Raw genomic sequence first — 19,621 nt, 5'->3', positions numbered from 1 at the left:
AGTGGCTTCGGCACTTCGGGTTATAAAAAGAGAAGACCTTTCATCTTCCGACCTCCCATTCGCTCTTATTTACGAAAGTGCCACGCTGCCACGACATGCCCACTTTTGCGTTTTGCCTATCCAATAGGAGGCCAAGGAAAATCCCACGTAGGCTCGACTTTATTTATTTATTTATTATTATTTGGGACACTTTGTTTTCCGTTTTCATAATTACTTTAATCATTCTGGCCATTCACACTGAATCCGCTTACCTCATTTAACGAAATTTTTTTAAAATTTTTAAAAACCTTTTCCTAAAATTGGTCATTTATGTTTCTTACAAAAATATAAATTGTTTAAATCATGAAAACATTTTATACTAATTAATTATTGTAAATGATCATTTTTAAGAAAATGCTTTTCGAATAAACAAGCAGAGCTCTAAAACTTTGCAACATGCCCTATTAAAGTACCTAGTATCGCTTATTTACGAGATTTTTTATCTTCTTCATATACGCAGAGGGTAGCCTCCCTCTACATGTTGGCTTGAGTTTTGAATTAAACTTTCTAACATGATAGCTTATATGCCCTCCTTTACTCTCGATTAACATTGCACATAGTTTCATCTTATTTATATCTGGCATTAACATCATCGGATTTAAAATTCTATATACCAAACAAAAGACAACCCAAGCATGAGCGGATTTGAATAATAATAAAAATAATATAAATAAATAATCAAAAGGGAATCAATGTTAGACATAGACAAGTCATTGATGAATCAAATAAAATAAAAAAATAAATGTGTTGTGTTGCTTTGTGCTTGACTTTGACTCTTCTTTATGTATAAACGTGGAAAGGGCCTCTCAGCCAATGAGAAGAAACAGAGCACGTAGCGCCCACCAATCGCGTTGCTCCTTTGTTTAGTCAAATCCAAGCCCTGTCGTCCTCCATCTCTCTCTCTCTCTCCTCATCCTTTTTTCCACTTACAGATTATATTATTTCGAAATTACTAAATTAATTACGACCCGACTGACACGGTAAATTATTCCTTTACAATTATGCCCTTGAACCACTTTCTCCAGTGTCACGGTTTTGCTATGTCCCGCCGGCAATGATTTCGAACCGGGAAACAAGTTTCCGAATGTAGAACGCAAGTTATACGGAAGGTTAACACCAACCATCACGCTAACATTGGGGGAACACTTGTCCAAATAAGTCCTAGATTTATTGAACGGTGGCTGGTTTTGTCTTAAATCTTTTTAATTGTGTTAATTTAGTCTTACATATTTTGATGATTTGTTAGATTAATCATAAATATTTTAATAAATTTTTAATATAGTCATTTTGGGTAATTTTAATAGAAAATCGCTAACAAACGGTCTAATTAGCGCCGACTATCTTACTTGGTGCGATTGGCACATAGTCGACATTATAGTGAATAATTTCTTTATTTATAAAAATTCCAAATGTCATTTTGCTTGATGATCGATTTTCTTTATTTTTTTCTTCTTCGATCGACTCTCCGATTCACCCATGCGCCTCTTAGCAAAGGTTTTGCGACGGCCTCCCTTTGACAAGAGCCTTTCTCATCCAGTCGGAGTCACAACGATCGCTGGTGGCTTCGCTTTGAGCAGTGAAGAAGAAAAAAAAAAAAAGAGAAAAATATAATAAGAAATCAATAAAAATAGTTTTTAAATAAACACTTAATGAGAGAAGATTGCGCTAGTTTGGATTTTAGATATATGCTTTTGTGTTTGTATAAATGAGTATCTCTTAGGAGAGGGTCAATGTCCTTAGGGAAAGAGAAATCATCCCCATCCTCATGATCATATACTTTTTAATCACTTCGCTAATAATTTTAACAAAATGAATCAAATCATGATAGAAGGCCGGATCATTCCGTTTAATCTAAAACGATGGAGTATTGCACCTCCTCACCTACCAACCACTTGTATTCATAGCCAACTATCACAAGCTATATGCATTTATGGTCAACTACTAAAAAGTACTGGGATTAAAACTCGCATTTATAACGTTGTTGCAAGAACTTTGAGAGGATAAAACTTTGAGAGAACATAACTCATTGCTCCCTAGGAGAATTTTTCTTACATCTCGAGGAACATAGTTATATTGAATGGAAAGAGCACACCAAGGTCAATGGTATCACGTGTCACGATTGATTGCCAAGATGGAAACCTCTTGGACATGCTAACTTTCGGGCCGTGACACATGCATGTGGACAAGTGAGGTTCGACGCCAATTTGGTTTTCTCCCTAGCTTTGGAAGGAATTAACGTCGGAGTGAAAATGCTCGACGTCGACCCTGCGGTGTTCCGACGGATGCTATCCATCACGGGTTGGGTCGTCACCAACTCCAAAACAAGGACCATCCTCACGAGCATGTGCATGGCACCTGTCGTTGACATGTGAGTTGGCGAAACTTATGATTCGATGATTCAATTATCCATTTAGAATCTTCTAGACCAGTAGGTCGTATTAGTATTCTACGAGGTTCTAGACTAGCGAAAAGTCAGTGGCGCAGATAAGGAAAAGATCTCTGACAAAAGTCTAGATTTTTGCACGTAAAGAATTAGGGAACTGATCATGGCTACGGAATACCCGAGACCTCGAGTTTGGTAGCTCCCTATCCGAGTGGATTCCAAGTTCTTTACCTCCAAACTTTAGAGATCTCTTGTAAAATCAGGAGACTCTCTGATTTTTGCTGCAACTCAGTCCGTTTCCTAGCCCTTTACGGTGACTGCAGCAGTCCAGATTGTCAAGTAAGTCTTCTTGCTATCGTAAGCTTTTTCTTTTGGTCGCTTAAATGGTAGCAATTTCTCCCGGGATCAAAGTTTCGACACATAGTTGAAAGCCTGCAGAATAGGCTCCTTGTCATATCTGACCGTATCAAGACCAGTTTTTAATCTGATCCTAAAGAATCTCACCGGAAAAGTTTGGTGGCGAAGCGCCTATGTAATACCTAAACCAAGGCAGAGGACATTTTATCGGCATCTAAATATTTCGTTTCTTTGCAAAGGGAATGTTAGGTTGGTTGTCCCTTTTTGGTCTTCAGTATTTAACCAAACAAGATAAGTGAGACGAGTGGCCACCTCGCCTTATTTTTGTATGTATGATATGAACCTGTACGCAAATAAGGCACAAAGGTGCAACTTCGGGAGACTATTTTGGCCCAAGGAGGTTCGGGCAGATTTGGCCTGAGATACCTTAAAGGCAGGGCATGTTTGAGTGATTGCTGATGAAGATAGAGTGGTGGTTTATAGTTTTTTGATTCTTTCATGCGTGATGACAATTACTGATCTTAAAGTATTATTTGCCCTCACTATTTTCTATCGGGTTTATAATAAATATACCTCATGGATATATGCCAAAGTCATAGAGAAACGAGTTCAACAGTTACTTAATTTCTCTCTTGGAATTTTACTTCAAATGTGCTGTTAAACTTGGGTGTAAAAGAAAAATAATAGAAAATATTGTGAAGAAGAAGAAGATTGTTGTTCTTGAACATGTATTTTGAGTAATGTATGATTTGATGTCATTCACAGACAACCAACACATTTTTAGGGAATAAGTACTTTATTCCTACCATCATCACTTTTCATGATGGAGCATCAGTTCTCTCCATGTTAACAATTAATTCTTTTCATATCCAACAATCACCTCTTTTCATGTCCAATAATTACTTCTTTTTGATTTTTCTTTTCTTTTCATCATAACAAACTACTTCAATGAGGACACAACAATACAAGACCAACCTCCTCTTGATGAACAAGAGATAAAGGAACTCTTTCTGAAGACAATTCCTTATGAATTCTATGCGAAAATGATTAGCTTGGGCTGTCAAACTTCTCACAATCGGTTATAGTTGGAGAAAGAATTGAAGAAGCGGTGCGTAATGGGAAGATAAACGAAGTAATGTCGAAAATTCGCAAATAGGAAAGCAAAGGATGCGAAGGTAGCGTATGTTCGGGCTCCATTAATACCGATATCTTTCTTGGCACCTCTTCAGGGACCATCGGCATCACATGGAAAAGTATTCTATAATTATGATCAAGACTAAAAACGGCACCGAGGCAATTCTCCCCATTGCCTAGGCCACTGTCAGAACTCATACCTATGATTCTAGAAAGGATAATGATAACCAGATAAATTTCTTGAGACAATCCTCCCAAATTCGATGGATTCGAACTCTCCAAGTCAAGTGAATATTACATGGGTGAGAAAGGGCACGACACAGATAATTGCTTGGCATCGAAGATCAAAATTCAGAACTCATTAGATAGGGAAATACTGTCGTTTAAGGATGCTCAACCTAGTGGGCAACAAAACTTGTTGCCAAATCATCCTGCCCATTGCCTCAACAGAGTTAAAGTTGATCTATCTTCATTATTGATCAAATCTAAGAGTATATTTGCGCAATGGGCCAATTGAGCTCGAAGACCTACATTCCGAGGACCCGTTTCTGGACTCTTTTTGCTATAGATCCTCTGTGGCTGAGAGCCTCTGACACTGCACGACTCTGCTTACCTTACATATCTTGGATTTAGGTGCCCTAGTATGGCCATTTCAATCTCCTTCATTTATTAGGCTTTATGCTTATTTGGATTAGAATAAGGATATGCTTCCCGAAGAATAGTTGATAAGCCCAAACTACAGATTTATAATTGTACCCTTGAAGTACTCCAAGCTCACCAGCACCAGAAGGCTAAATGATTTAAATGAGAGAGAGGACCCTATTTAGAAAGGAACCCATCTAATTACTACCGTAAATCTCCACTTGATCTAATGGTAGAGGTCTTACCACCTATTTATGTTAACTAAGTGCATGTCTAGAATACAAGTGTACGCTTTCCTTGATACTCATGACAATATTTAAGAGTTCTCATGATACCTAGAGGTTTAGAACCTTCAAGACTAGCTCAACTATCTAGGCTACTTCCTCGACCTATTGTGTCTTGAAAATCTTTGGTCCGTGTCACCAATGTAAACGTCCCCTCCCTCAAGTCTCTATTCTATTCTTCTTATTATATTTGTATCGACACCACCATGCACTGCAAGGGTATTGATTTTTTTAATGTATTCTTTGCTTCTTTTAAAGGTCATAAGATGCTCATAATTCACAATGAAATCGGAATCCGCATCCTTTCATACACCTAGCCGTATCCCTATGCAAAATGGTATAAAATTACATTTCTTTCGAAGAAGATCACATATTTTTGTTAGATCACACGCATATAATTCATGTTGATATCATAAACCACAACCTTTCCAAATACACTACCTGTATAAGTTCCCACGTGTAGCAGTCAAATGATAAAGTTTGGTTGAAAAATAAAACATTATTATTGTTATTATTATTTTTGCAAAAGATCGGACATTTATAAATATAGTGATATAGACAGTATCGCTATTTGAACTATGTCGTGCTTGGACTCTGGCCAATTTGCCACCTTGTGTGGAGGAAAGACTTTCTCACTTCTTGCACACATATGTGATTGCTACAACAAGTTTATCAATATCAGATTTTCGAGTCACGGGTGGAATGAGTATACATCTCATATTGGGTGGAGGATGAAGAGGTAGTTATAGTGGTTGGTCCTCTTTACTCTTAGATCCAGCTGCACTTTTTAATACGGCTACTTTATCACGACTTCACTCTAGTCACTCGTCCTACCTTTGACATCCCCTTCTTGCAATTAAGAATAGATAGGCAAATCCAAAAAAAAGTATTATTTGTAGTTGATTGTTTTGAAATGGGAAATTTTGACTTAATATTGTTGTTTAGCATATGAAACAAAGTTCATTATGAGCATCATGTAGTTGTATATTTTTTTAAGTGCATAAGATGATACGATCAATCAAATTAGTATGATTGATTCATAGAAATTGAAGCAAGTTTAATTTAATACGATTTCATCACTCCATCTCGAATTCGATCCGACCCTTGTAGGATTTAAATGGTTTTTGGATTTTAGATCATGAGACGAGTTTTGATTCCAATTTTACAAAACACAATATCATGCGTTGAAATAGCACGGCATTTTATGTATTTTACAAAGTATAGCTACATTTAGAAATCAAGTATGTGCTTCTACATGTATTGCAATGAGCACATAGGCTACCAAAAACTTCATGTGACTTTTTAAGTAATTGCCCTTATTCCATTGAACCAACAATTATGATATTGGTTTTATGATAGAAATTGCCATGACTCCACATATATTGTGGTGAGTTTAAGGGTCCATTTGTATTGTGAAAAATGAAAAATTTTAAAAAATATTTTCTTAAAAATGATCACTTATCTCGCTTAAAAATTAAATGAAAGAATTTCATCGTCTACTAAAAGGTTTATATGTAAATTTTTGTAGACAACTTTCATTAACCCATTATTTTAAATGATACAATTACTCATTTTTGGGAAAGTATTTTTTAAATTGTTCATTTTCCTCAAAACAGTGAAATACAACTTTTAGGAAGAAAACTATTCCAACGTTTGATTCACAGAAAATAAACTAGTTAAAGAAAATATTTTTGTCAATAAAAAAAAAAAACTACAAGATCCTCGACAGTGAGTCCACACATTCGCCGCCACCACCTACCGTGAGGGCATAGTCACGGGAGGTAGGCAAGTCTAGAGGGGGTTAGCTTAGTGATAGGGTTGGTTGGGCTGGTGTTGTGAACAAAGTCGGACTAGATTCGAATGTGGCATTAGAGGGTGAGGTTGGGGCGAAGGACAGATAAAAAGGAAAATTGAAAAAAATCAACATTTTTGGTAATTTTTTAAAGAAAAATAATTTAATTTTTCATATTAAATAGCAGAAAATATGTTCTAATTCAATTTCAAGTTTAAGCAAAATACCCAAAAATACCGTTATTTTCAAACATGTCACTTTTTTTTTTTTTGGCTAAACGAGCGGAGTGAAGTTCAGGGCACAATTGGAAATCGCCGATGCCACGTCAGACGGGTTGCTGCTCCGGCGAGAGACCACGTAAGTTGGGTCAGTAACGTAATTATAAGGAAAGAAAGAGGGCAAAATGTTACGGGTGGAAGGGAGGAAGAAAGAGCAGACTTGACTCTCCCGTTGACTCTCCTTTTCAAAGTCTCCGGGGGCCTGACCCCACCCCGGTCCCCAATCTTCCTCGAGTCCGTCGTCTTGCCCCGAACCCAAAGCATACGCAGCTTGACTGCTGACCCCTGATTTTCTGCCTCCGCGACTGGTTTACTCACACGGAATTTCAGGAGTAAATTGTACTGGAAAAGTGAAATTCTGACATCTGAAAATTTTCATCGAGATTTAAGACTCTTCTGTTCTTCAACCAAGAAATTGCGATATAAATAGTTTCTAAACTTTACTCAAACGTATAAAGTAAGGTTCTTTTCATGAAAAATAATGAACTTTTTTACTTAATTCATGAATAGTCCATAAACTATATAGCCCGATGTGCAATAAAATTAATAAACTTTTAATTTATTCAACATGATATCCAAACTTTTTATATATGTTAGTGAAAATATTCAATATTATCCTTGAACTTGAATCAAAGAAATGATAACATTGGATATTTTCATATAATATAAGAATTAGATTGAATATTTACCAAAAATTTAATGCTCACATTGACTGAAATAAAATTTTATGAACCACATTACACATTGGGATAAAATTCAAAGACTATATTGAACAGATTAAAGGTTCAAATACCACATTAAATATTTAGCTAAAGTTCAAAGACTATTTGTGTAATTTATCAATTCCTAACTCCATTAGAGAATCGTCGCCGTGCCTTTCTGATCGCCGTGCCTTTCTGACCTCAATGGTATCATCTATCTTCATGGTCCTAGGTTGTGTGTGTTTTTTGTTTTCCTCCGCCTCGAACCTTGCGGCAGTACAGATTTTGCGCCCAAGTGCTTCCTTTAGCTCTAATAAATGCAAAGAGAATTGTAGAGTATCTTTCAAATGTGAGATGGAATCGAAGGCACATCAATCGCGAGAGATTGTAAATGTTCCATCGCTTATAAAAATGATCAAGAACAATATAATCAACATCGGACGGTGACTCAGACCAAAAAAAAAAAAAAAAAAAAAAAAAAACATCGGACGGTGACGTCTACGAGTCGGCCTAGGAATCACCTTCGAAAGCAGTCGAAGTCAACAACCGAACAAAAGTACATTTTTTTTGCAAAAGCTTAGCTAGAAAAGTGTCCAAAGCACGAGCCCATGGAACCCAACTCAGCTCAGCGATCGCATGCAGCCCATCAAGCCCATCAGGTTTATCATCACCATATATATAAACTACCCATTCTCTCTCCAGCATTTTTCACTCACCCCCTCTATAGCCAATCCCAAGTGCTCCGGTTGTGACAAGGAATCATTTTCTCTCACACCCTCGAGTTCATCGAAGTCTCGTAATACTCGGATTGGATTGTAAACATTGTCCCGTGACGATGAAGGACGGCTGAGTTAGGGTGTGTATTGATTATTAGGATTTAAATCGAGTTAGCTTCGTACACATGCATACACCAAATGCTGTCTTCCTTCTAGTCACATCCTTTATCTGTACAAATAGATGTACTACGTGGGTAAACATGTCAGTGCATAGGTAGGTAAAAGGTTGTAATCAAGAAAGTAATGATGGCATGAAACGTATACCTACAATAGAGTGCGCTAGAACCATGAGCCCATCGATTTTACTTTATGAACACCTAGACTGGACTCCCGAAGAACCAAAACTTAAGAAGGGGGATGCCTAAGTGTCCAAAGTTAGAAAATGTACACTTAAATGTCAAAATCTAAGTAAAATGAATCAGTTAAACACATATGACAAGAAAATCCTACCAAAGTACTGACGTAGTGTTTTTCCCACGAAACAAGTGCAAAACTTTGCACGCTAACATTGCTAGATAAGTCAAAAATGACATTGTTTTGTATGCTAATATGGTTAGATAAGTAAAAAAACAACGTCGTTTTGCCTCTTATATAAATTTTAATATGTATATTAATTAAATAAAATCTAAAATTAAATTATTAATTTTTAAAAAATGGAGAGATGGTAGAACAACAAGGGTTGTTCAAGCCTTTGCCGCCACCTCCCCACCCTCATCAGGGCCCACTGGCACCAGGAAGGGCCGGTGACAGTGGGGGGAGGGTCAACCGGGGTTGTTAGGCCCTGGCCAGGTGTCGACAACCCTGGCTAATCGGTTGCAGCCCTACCCTAGATCTGGCGAGGGTCAGCCCTCGCCTAGTTGGGCCAAGGGCCATTGCCCGCGGAGGTGGAGGTGGGGTGGTGGAGGAGTTGTCGATTTGAATGGTTGAGGATTGGGGTTTAGTGTTTGAGGGGAGGATGGAGGTTTCACCATGGGAGGAGAAGCGGGAGCTCCTTCGATTTTAGTGGAGAAGAAGGTGATTGATAAGGTTCGATTTTCATGTGGTTGATCTTTAGGTTTACTGTAAGCCCTAGGAGGATGAAGGTGAGGGAGGAGGGAGGCGGGTGGGCAGCGTCCCTTGGCTTGGCTGGACAAGGGCCGGAGATCCTCACTGGATCAGGGGGAGGGCCGCCACCCTCACCCTAGATCTAGGTGAGGACTTGCAGGCCCTCACCATCGAGCGGCCAAGGTCGTCGGCCCCTGGCCAAGGCCCGACTACCCCGACTGAACCTCGCTCCACCTTCGCTGGCCCTTCCCGACGACGGTGGGGAGGCAATGGTGAAGGCTTGCATAGTCTTTGCCAAACAAGCCTTATGCAATCTTCTTCTTCCTTTTTCTTTAAATTTTAAATTTAATTTAATTAATATTTATATTAAAATTTAAATCGAAGGCAAAATGACATTATTTTAACTTTTTTTTTTTGTTGACTCAGCTCTCTGACAAGCCACCACGTAGGCGAGTTATATTAATAAAAAATTACCATGTAAAGATTTCCAACTAAGGTCGCCGAATTTGATATTCAAATGTCTCAATTTAAAAAAGTTATATATCTATATGTGTGTGTGTGTGTGCGCGCGCTTTTCGTAACTTTCGATACTTAAATATCAATGTACTAAATTTGAGCACTTGCACTATACTTTTGCCATACTTCATGTTTGGATCCTCTTGCATCCTCACTGTCCCTGAATTGGGAATGCTTAATGATTTTATTTTTAGATGAGCATTGTAAACCTTGCGTTTTCGCAGCTTATCCTACAAAGAAGCTTTCTTTTTATTTTTTCATTCTTCTGCTATGTAATATGGATGCTCATTTTTCTTTAATTTGTACAAAATTTTTGTGAGATCAAAAAGGAGCTTTCTGCTACTTTATCTATTGTCTGGTCATCTTTGTGCCTCCATGTTCATAATCTTGAGTTCATTTCAGAGGTCATCTTTGCATCCAATGATGCAAAAGATGCACTTGCAGCTAAAATCAATAGAGAGCGCATTGAAACAGAAGTATGTGTCTATAACATTCCTTTATTGGCAGCTTTATCTCGTATAAATGTTCTTTTGGTGGAAGTTCTTCTTGTGGCCTTTATCTTTTCTCTCAACATCTGTATATGGTTTGTATTTTCCGTTTGATTGTTACTTCTCCTTGATGAGATGGGATCAATGTTTTTCCCCTTCTTCGGTATGGCAGGTTGATCTGATGAAATCAGGCAATGAACCAGTTAAAGCAGCCTACATCTATGAGTAGCAATTGTTTTGGGTTGTCTTCAGTCTACCTCATGAACATGAACCCACATTGCCAGAAGGGTGCGATAGGTTGGTTTGTTGGGATGGGTTCACAATTGACCATTTTTCAAAGAGTAATTCACACCTATAATATTGAAAACCGATGGTTTAGGACCCATGGAGTGACAATATATAAGGTGAGAAGTAAACCTTGTTTTAAAATTAACGAATGTGGAAGCTAATCAGGATTTTGTAATGAAGTCAATGTGAAATCACTGAAAATATATATAAGGAACAATAGAGAATCTAGAGGTTTACGTAATTCAATTCAAGTGTTAGCTCCTATATTCATGGAAAGTGTCAGCAGCAACCATCTACTTTAATCGAATAATTGGAGCTACAATGGCTCAACATGTTCAAGTGTTTTTCATGCCTATATTAAACTCAAACCCAAGGTATTAATAAATAACTCATTTTGCACATAAAAAACTCACAGCATATATTACACGCTTTGCCCGCGACCAAAGGGGAGTCCCTTTAACACGTCCGAAAATCAAGGAGCTAGTCCGTTCTTAATTTCCATTCTTCGTAGCACCGCTTTCCAAGAAGTCACTGTGCAGCTGTCAAATCCTCCATCTTGCTGTGCGGCTGCGACTCTGAAGGAACACAAGTGTGTGTTTTGACGTGCGTGTGTGCCCCTTTCTTTGGTTCAATGAATCTGCAATACGTGTATGCCCCCTTCTTTGGTTGGGCCAATCTGCAGTACTTCAAAGTCTAGCCCTTTGGTTTGGGTTAAACTCGCAAATTTAGTCAACTAGATCAGGTTTCACCGTGTGAAAAGGTGTCTCGATCAATGAAAATTCATATGCTTTTGAAGGTCTTCATTTCTTATATAGTTCAATCCGGAAGAGACTTCACTTGTAACTTGTTAGGACACAAAATCCAATCACGATGAAAAAGCATATGGCAATTATGTTCCTGTTTTTCTATGCCCAGCTCCCATTATGGACGAGTTCAGCGTTGCAAACCAACCGAACGGATCGGCTCGCTTTAATCTACTTCAAAGATAATGTGGACGAGGATCCACTCGGAGTCCTGAGCTCATGGAACGACTCTTCTCATCACTGTGAGTGGCAAGGTGTTAAATGTGGTGGACGGCATCCCGAAAGGGTCGTGTCACTCGACCTGATGTCGAAAGGTTTGGGCGGTCTTCTATCACCTCATGTCGGAAACCTCTCTTTCCTAAGAAGCCTCATTCTACAGAATAATAGCTTTCGTGGCGAAATTCCACAAAGCATTGGCCACTTATTTCACCTTCGTTGTCTCATCCTTAGTAACAACTATTTCAGTAGACAAATGCCCACTAATATTTCTCAATGCTTAAACCTTGAGATTTTGAATCTCATTGATAACCAACTTGTGGGCAAAATTCCCGATGATCTCGGCTCCTTGTCAAAGCTTCAAGTTTTAGATTTGGCTAGTAACAGTCTTACAGGATCTATTCCTCATTCTATTGGAAATCTCTCCAAACTTCACACTCTTTCCGTCAAAGAAAATGGGTTGCAAGGAGAGATTCCCAAGACATTGTCCAAGCTTCATGGTTTGTGGTATGTTCAAATGGCGATTAACCAACTCACTAGCGAGATCCCTCTAGCAATCTTCAACATCTCCAGCATTTTCTATTTCAATGCTGGTGACAATCAATTGAGGGGGAGCATTCCTCCTTATATCGGTGATAGTCTTCCTTATCTCACTTATCTTGATCTTAGGAGCAATTTATTTACTGGCATTATACCTCCATCCTTATCGAATGCCTCGGCCTTCAGTACATCTACTTTAACTATAACAGCTTGCAAGGACCAATGCCCCCAAATCTTGGATGGCTAAAAGCTCTTAGAGGAATGTTCCTTGCTTTTAACCAGTTGCAAGATGACTTCAGTTTCATTACCTCATTGACTAATTGTTCGAGGCTAGACCATATTTGGGTGGACTCCAATTTTCTTGAAGGTCGGTTGCCGGATTCCATCGGCAATCTTTCCAAGAGCATTCAAGTAATTTCTATGTCATCCAACCCAATTTATGGAGCCATTCCTTTAGGTATTGGCAATCTCTTCAACTTGTCTGTTCTTGGCTTAGCAAACAATTTTCTCGATGGCCATGTTCCTTCTTCTATTGGAGCACTCCATAACATGCACGAATTGTTCTTAAGCACTAACATGCTAACGGGAGAGATCCCATCATCGATCGGCAATTTGACATCATTGAATTGCCTTAACTTGTCAGTCAATGACTTCTATGGGGAAATACCACATAGTCTTGGTAACTGCAGGCAGCTAATCCAGCTTGAGCTTTCGAACAATAATCTGAGTGGTTCAATCCCAGGGGAGGTTCTTAGCCTTTCTACCATTGCGATTATCTTCAGCTTGTCACATAACCAGTTGAGCGGATCTCTTCCATCTCAAGTTGGGTCCTTGGCCAATCTTGTCGAACTAGATTTGTCTTACAATAAGCTGACAGGACCAATTTCTAGCTATATCAGCAAGTGCTTGCAATTGGAGAGGCTCAACTTAGCAGTCAATTCCTTTCATGGCGAAATTCCTCTGGCTTTAGGCACACTACGGGGCTTACAAGAGTTGGATGTTTCCCATAACGACTTATCTGGTAAAATCCCGAGCTTTCTTGCTAAACTTACAGATCTAAACTACTTGAATCTATCTTTAAATAAGTTTGAAGGAGAAGTTCCGAAGCAAGGAGTATTTCTCAATGCTAGTGCAATGTTCGTCTTTGAAAATAGGAATCTATGTGGAGGTATTGCAGAACTAAATCTTCCCTCTTGCAAATCAAATACCTCTAAATCATTTTGGACCAAAAAAGTTACAGTAATCATTGTAGTGGTAGCCATCTTGTCTGGCTTCATTTTGTGGCTTTGCCTATTTATCATTTGGTATCAAAGAAAGAAGTCGAAAAAGATTACATCTTCAACTGAATTGCCATTCGAACACCAATTATCGAGGGTCTCTTATGGGGAGCTTTTTAGAGCCACAAATGGATTCTCTAAGAACAATGTGATCGGAAAAGGGAGATATGGAACTGTCTATAAAGGAACTACACAGGGAGGTGGATGTGTGGCGGTTAAGGTGCTTAACTTGGACCACATAGGTGCTTCGAAGAGTTTCATCTCAGAATGTCGAACCTTAGGGGCAATAAGACACCGAAATCTCGTGAAGATATTGAACGTGTGCTCAAGCATGGATTATCATGGCAACGATTTCAAAGCTTTATTATACGAATACATGGCTAATGGGAGCTTAGAGAATTGGATACACCAAGGAAAAGAAGAAGATGTCGAGCATGAACATAAATATGGAAAACCAGGACATTTGGGACTAATGCAAAGGTTAGATATTGCCATTGACATAGCTTCTGCGATTGAATATCTTCACAAGGATTGCAACCCCAGGTTGTACATGGAGATTTGAAGCCAAGCAACATCCTTCTAGACAACGAGATGATGGGGCGAGTTGGGGATTTCGGGCTAGCGAAGATAAGCTCCGTTGCAACGACAGAGGCCATAGACTTTGACAACCACAACAACTCAATGGCAGTGAGGGGTTCCGTAGGCTATGTCCCTCCTGGTAAGAAGTTTTTCTCATTAATTGTCTAAGTTTTATTGCGTTGTCCTTGAAATGAAATTTGGATTTTCATTGCATATCGCTTGATGTACACAATTTTAGAGTATGGCATGGGGGACATGGTGTCGACACAAGGCGACATGTATAGCTACGGTATTCTTTTATTGGAAATGTTCACTGGGAGGAGACCCACGGAAGAGGCTTTCAAGGACAATTTGAATCTCCACACCTTTGTCAAGATGAATATGCCCAATCGAGTGATGGAGATCGTGGACTCGGCCATTTTTAATGGAGAAAACGAGAATGACATTGAGAGGATTAGAGATTGCATTGCCTTCGTCCTAGGGATTGGAGTTGCATGTTCAATGGAGTTGTCACGGGATCGAATGGGCATGGCTGAAGCACTCAAGGAACTACATAAGATCAAGGCTATGTATGGAGCCAAGCAAAGGCTTGGTTGAAGCAAGTTTAGCATGCAAACACCTAGACTAGACTTTATCTTAGGATTAATTTAGATCTGAACAATATAAACATGGATGGTTGAAAGAAGAAGGAAACCTGGGATTAGACCAATATATAAGTACTCTATCTCCATCTCCATCTCTTTCTCCATCATTATCGAAATATTGTTCATTTTTTTTTTTAGTTTTTGTCAGATTTGATGAAATTAATTTGACGATATAATTTTAATTGTATGCCTAAGTAATTAGTTTTCTCATTAGATTACTTCCGTTGTCTTCACACGTTGTTCTCATTCATATTAATTGTAATACATAATTGCCTCAATCCAATGAAATCTCTAAATATGCTGATAACATCATAATATCTCCCCTCAAACTCAAGGTTGTTTTAAGGAAATCAACTAGAGTTTGGAAACTAGAAAACCAAGCAGAAAATGAGCCTTTGTAAGACATCTACGATTTGAACATCACAAGGGACAAGGACAAGATCAACAGTTCCTTGGAAAATATGTTGTCAAGTAGAGTAACGACTGTCCTCAACATTCGAGTCCAAAGATGAGGGAGACTCGACCAAAGGCGTGGCAATAGTCTGTGGGGAACTTACTTGAGCAAATTTTAGCTACATATTAGCAATCTTTAGAGTGGCCTATGCCACAATCTGCATTTCAATTCTTTTGTCAATTAGAGAAGATGGTAATGAAGTTTTCAGAGTGATGGAATTCATAATCTTGTTTCTGTTTAATGTCTCTATATTCAAGATCAACTCTAAATTACAAAGGCATCAAGTTTTCTTCTAAACCTATCTGTAAGCTCGAGCAAGAATGAAATCAGAATCAAAGAGGGCCATATCTTTTGGGGAGGGATTGTCATCACCGCAATTCTACATCTGGAAAAATATCCATTGATACGGACGAGCATGTCCTCCTGGGACAGTTAGCCATCCATTACAAGAGTATTAGACGGCTGAAATATGAATCCTCCAAGCATTGTATTATTTCTAGCAGGCATGGCAATGCCACTTTGTTTTGAGTGGGGGGAAAAAGTCCACGAGCTGAAGTAATTTTAAGTTGGAAACCTTGCCAAGCTACTGGTCCATTATTGATGTCATCCCAATACAAAACATGTCCTAACAACAAGTTTTTTTTTTTTTGTTTGTGTCGTCTCGTCTTTTGTCAAAGAATTTTTGGAAAGAGAACCAAGTGCGCAACCCAGAATTTAGCTAGAATCTTCATGAAGTTGCATCTTCTAGATTAACATGATTATTTTCTCGTAAATATTCATCTTGAAGTGAAGAAGATTGCACCATAGGTTAAGCAACAACCATATATGCTTCTTGTGAAGAGTTATTCCATTATTGGCAAAAAGATGTTGAACCGGTTACCTAGTCTTGTTGAAAGTTTGTTTGTAAAACAAACTAAGTGCACTTTTACTTGTCCCACATTGGAAAGTTGGGAGGAGATGGGCCAGTTTATAAGTGTGAGCATAAGCTTAAGTGTGAGTTAAAACCCCACCATACCCATGTACGGATGCACGAATGATTGTGCGATTTTGGCGAGATTATTAAGTGTGCTTAGCGCTTGTGTGCCCGCGGTTTAATTAGCCCTAACCTTTTATTTTAATTTTATTTCATATGGTTATCTTATTAACCTTTATTAGTTCAAAGGTCATTTTTTGTTTATTAAGTATTTTTGGAAATTATGAAAATTCGAAAGTTTATTTATTTAAAAAATATTTTTATTATTTTTGTTATTCCAAATTTTTATGTGTCTTTTCAAGATAACCTTTGGAAATGATACTTGTTTAGTTTGCAACATTTCCTAAAGGGTTGCATTTGTTTATTTTGCAACTTCTTCCAAAATAATATCTTTGTTCACTTTGCGACTTTCCGTGAAAGGTCGCATATATTTTTTAAAAACAATTTATGTGCGCACGCGCACGTTTCATTTTTTGGATAAACGAGTAAGAGATCATTTTCAAGTCTTCTTTCCAAAATTATAGTCATCCTTTCAATTGCTTTTCTAGAGAGACCTTGGAGATATACTAGAATTACTATATAGTATTCTCATTTAAGATTTTGTTATATCCTAGAGGATATTTGTCGGTGACCATTAGCAACATTGTTTGGCAAATAACTCCTTAAAAAAGTGATATTACACCTCAAAGTCCGATTTGATTGCGTTATTGATTTGAAGCCATATTTTCCAACAATTTTAAGGATTTATTTCGTTTAACAATGGAGTTGGAGACAATCAAAGTGATGAATCAAGACATGATGAAACTGAACTAATTCGATGGGAACAACTTTGCTTGTTGGAGGGACAAGATGATGATCCTACTCACTGCCCTGAAGATTTCTTGCATACTGGATCCTAACTTGGCGTCTATAAAAGATTCGAAGCCTAGAACCGAAGGAGGACAGCCAAGTGCGGAAGCTGTTGAAAGGGTTAACAAGGAGAAGAAGAAATGTGCTAAGGACAAATTGTTTTGTCGTTGACACATTTTGAATACACTGTCCGATCTATTGTACAACTTATTCACCGAAATGAAGTCGGCTAGAGAAATTTGGAACACACTATAATTCAAGTACAAAACGGAGGAGCAAGGTACTAATAAATATCTAATCGCAAAGTATTTTGATTTCAAGTCAATTGATACCAAACTCTTGTTGGAACAAGTCCATGAGTTACAAGTGCTAGTGAATAAAATTCACAACCTTAAGACTGATATTCCATAAGCTTTTCAAGTCGGAGCAATTATTGCAAAATTGTCTCCGAGTTAGAAAGACTAGGAAAAAAGGCTAATGCACAAATAAGAAGACATCACCTTGGAGCAAATACAAAAACATCTTCGTATTGAAGAAGAGTTATGTTTATGTGATAATTCTATTTTATATTATTCCAAGGTGAATGCAGAAAAATCGGCCAGAACTTCAAAGTAAAGAACATGCATAAATTTAAGAAAACACAAAAAAAGAAAAAATGGGTTGTTGTTTTGTTTGTGACAAACAGGGACACTATGCCAAGGATGGCATTCATTGCAAGAGTATATCAAAGGACAAGAACATTCCAATAGTGAAGGCAGATGCGAATTTGGTTGAAGAAAATTATGTGGCCATGATTTCAACCATGTTTTCGAACATGAAAATTTATGAAATTAATGATGCGATGGCTGTGGTTTCTAAAATCAACTCTACTACTGTCCAATTTGGTTGGTGGTTAAATTCAGAAGCAATAGTCCATGTGTGTAGGGACAAATACATGTTCAATCAATTTGAAGAGACTATCGATTCAAATATTCAAGAGATCCTAATGGCGAATAATACTCTTGCAAAGGTTGCTAGAAAAGGCACGGTGGGATAGACTTCACTTCTGAAAAAAGATTACTCTTCTTAATTTGTTATTTATACCCGAAATTAGGAAGAACATTGTTTCTATTGATTTACTTTGAAAGAGGGGGTTCTCGGTTTTGTTTGAATCCGATAAGGTTATCTTGTCGAAAAATGGACTGTTTGTAGGTAAGGATTATACCAATGATGGCATGTATCAATTGAGTATCAATAATAATATTGCAAATTTTGCTTATATTGTTGAGTTTTCATTTTTATGACATAGTAGGTCGGCACATATAAATATTCGTTATTTAAGAATATGAAGAAGTTAGACTTGATAAATTTCAATGGCAAATTTGATAAGTGTGAAGTATGTGTTAAGTCTAAATTTACTAAAAAAACCATTTCCCGGTGTTTAAAGAAATTCAAATTTATTGGATTTGGTTCATAGTGATATATGTGAATTCAATGGCATGCTAACACGTGATGATAAAAGATATTTTAGTACCTTTGTGTATGATTGCAATAGGTTTTTATATGTTTATCTCATGAGATCGAATGATGAAGTATTTACTATGTTTAAGAAATATAAGGCTGAAGTAGAAAAATTAGAAAGGAATATCAAAATTCTACATTCAGATAGAGATGAAGAATAATTTTTAAATGAATTATTTTCATTTTGTGAAGAACATGGTATTATTTATCAAGTTTCAGCACCATGTACTCCACAATAAAATGGTTTGGCTGAAAGAAAAAATCGATCTCTTGGAGAATGGTTAATCATATACTTTTAAATTCAAAGCTACCAATTAATCTTGAGGAAGAAGCATTGCTTACTACATCAATAAAATACCTTCTAAGAAAAATGACAGGACCCCTTATGAAGAATGGAAATGTAGAAAATTAAATTTGTCATACTTTAAAGTGTGGGGGTGTTTGGCATACTACTGAGTACCAAATCCCAAGAGAACAAAACTTAGACCTAGAGCTATCAAAAGTGTTTTCATTGGATATGCCAAAAAAAGTAAAGCTTATAGACTTCTTGACTTAAAGTCCAATGTCATTATAGAATCGAGAAACGTTAAATTCTTTGAGAATAAATACTCTACGAGTTCTGAAATTATTGAAAATAATTTAAAATTAGTAGAAACTCAAGTAGATTCTCAAGAGAAAAAAATGAATGATTCTAAAGATATGATTGAGCCTAGGAGAAGCACTAGAGCTAGGAAACTAAAAGACTTAAATCCTGATTTTATTATTCATGTTTTTTTTTTTGAATGAGACAAAGATAATAGTGTTATAAATAAATATCATTAAGTATTAAATTTAGAAGACGACCTAAAAGCTTTGATGAAATAGACTCAATATGTCCAACAATATTAGTAGATTTACCAAAAGATCCAAGCCCATTGGGTGTAAATGGATTTCTAGAATAAAATCTCATTTTGATGGTTCTATCTAAGATTTTAAGGCTAGACTAGTGGTAAAGGGATATAGACAAAATGGAGGAATAAATTATTTTGATATGTATGCTCCTGTTGCACATATAATTTCTATTC

At 37.3% G+C, this 19,621-nt stretch overlaps 1 protein-coding gene across 1 annotated transcript; it reads left to right on the top strand.

Annotated features, from left to right (window-relative positions):
- The first annotated feature begins 12,503 nt into the window (after positions 1 to 12,503).
- LOC108955936 (putative receptor-like protein kinase At3g47110) lies at positions 12,504 to 14,120 on the top strand. The gene has a single exon (XM_039306891.1). The coding sequence runs from the start codon at positions 12,504 to 12,506 to the stop codon at positions 14,118 to 14,120; it is 1,617 nt and encodes a 538-aa protein (XP_039162825.1).
- Positions 14,121 to 19,621: the final 5,501 nt, after the last annotated feature.

This window comes from Eucalyptus grandis, chromosome 2 (genome assembly GCF_016545825.1).
Source record: "Eucalyptus grandis isolate ANBG69807.140 chromosome 2, ASM1654582v1, whole genome shotgun sequence".
In the NCBI taxonomy this organism is placed as follows: domain Eukaryota; kingdom Viridiplantae; phylum Streptophyta; class Magnoliopsida; order Myrtales; family Myrtaceae; genus Eucalyptus; species Eucalyptus grandis.
Note: the sequence above shows the minus strand (reverse complement) of the source record. Positions and strands in the feature narration are given on the sequence as shown.

Coding starts and splice junctions, on each gene's coding strand:
- LOC108955936 (XM_039306891.1), top strand. CDS start 12,504: ATGCCCCCAAATCTTGGATGGCTAAAAGCTCTTAGAGGAATGTTCCTT.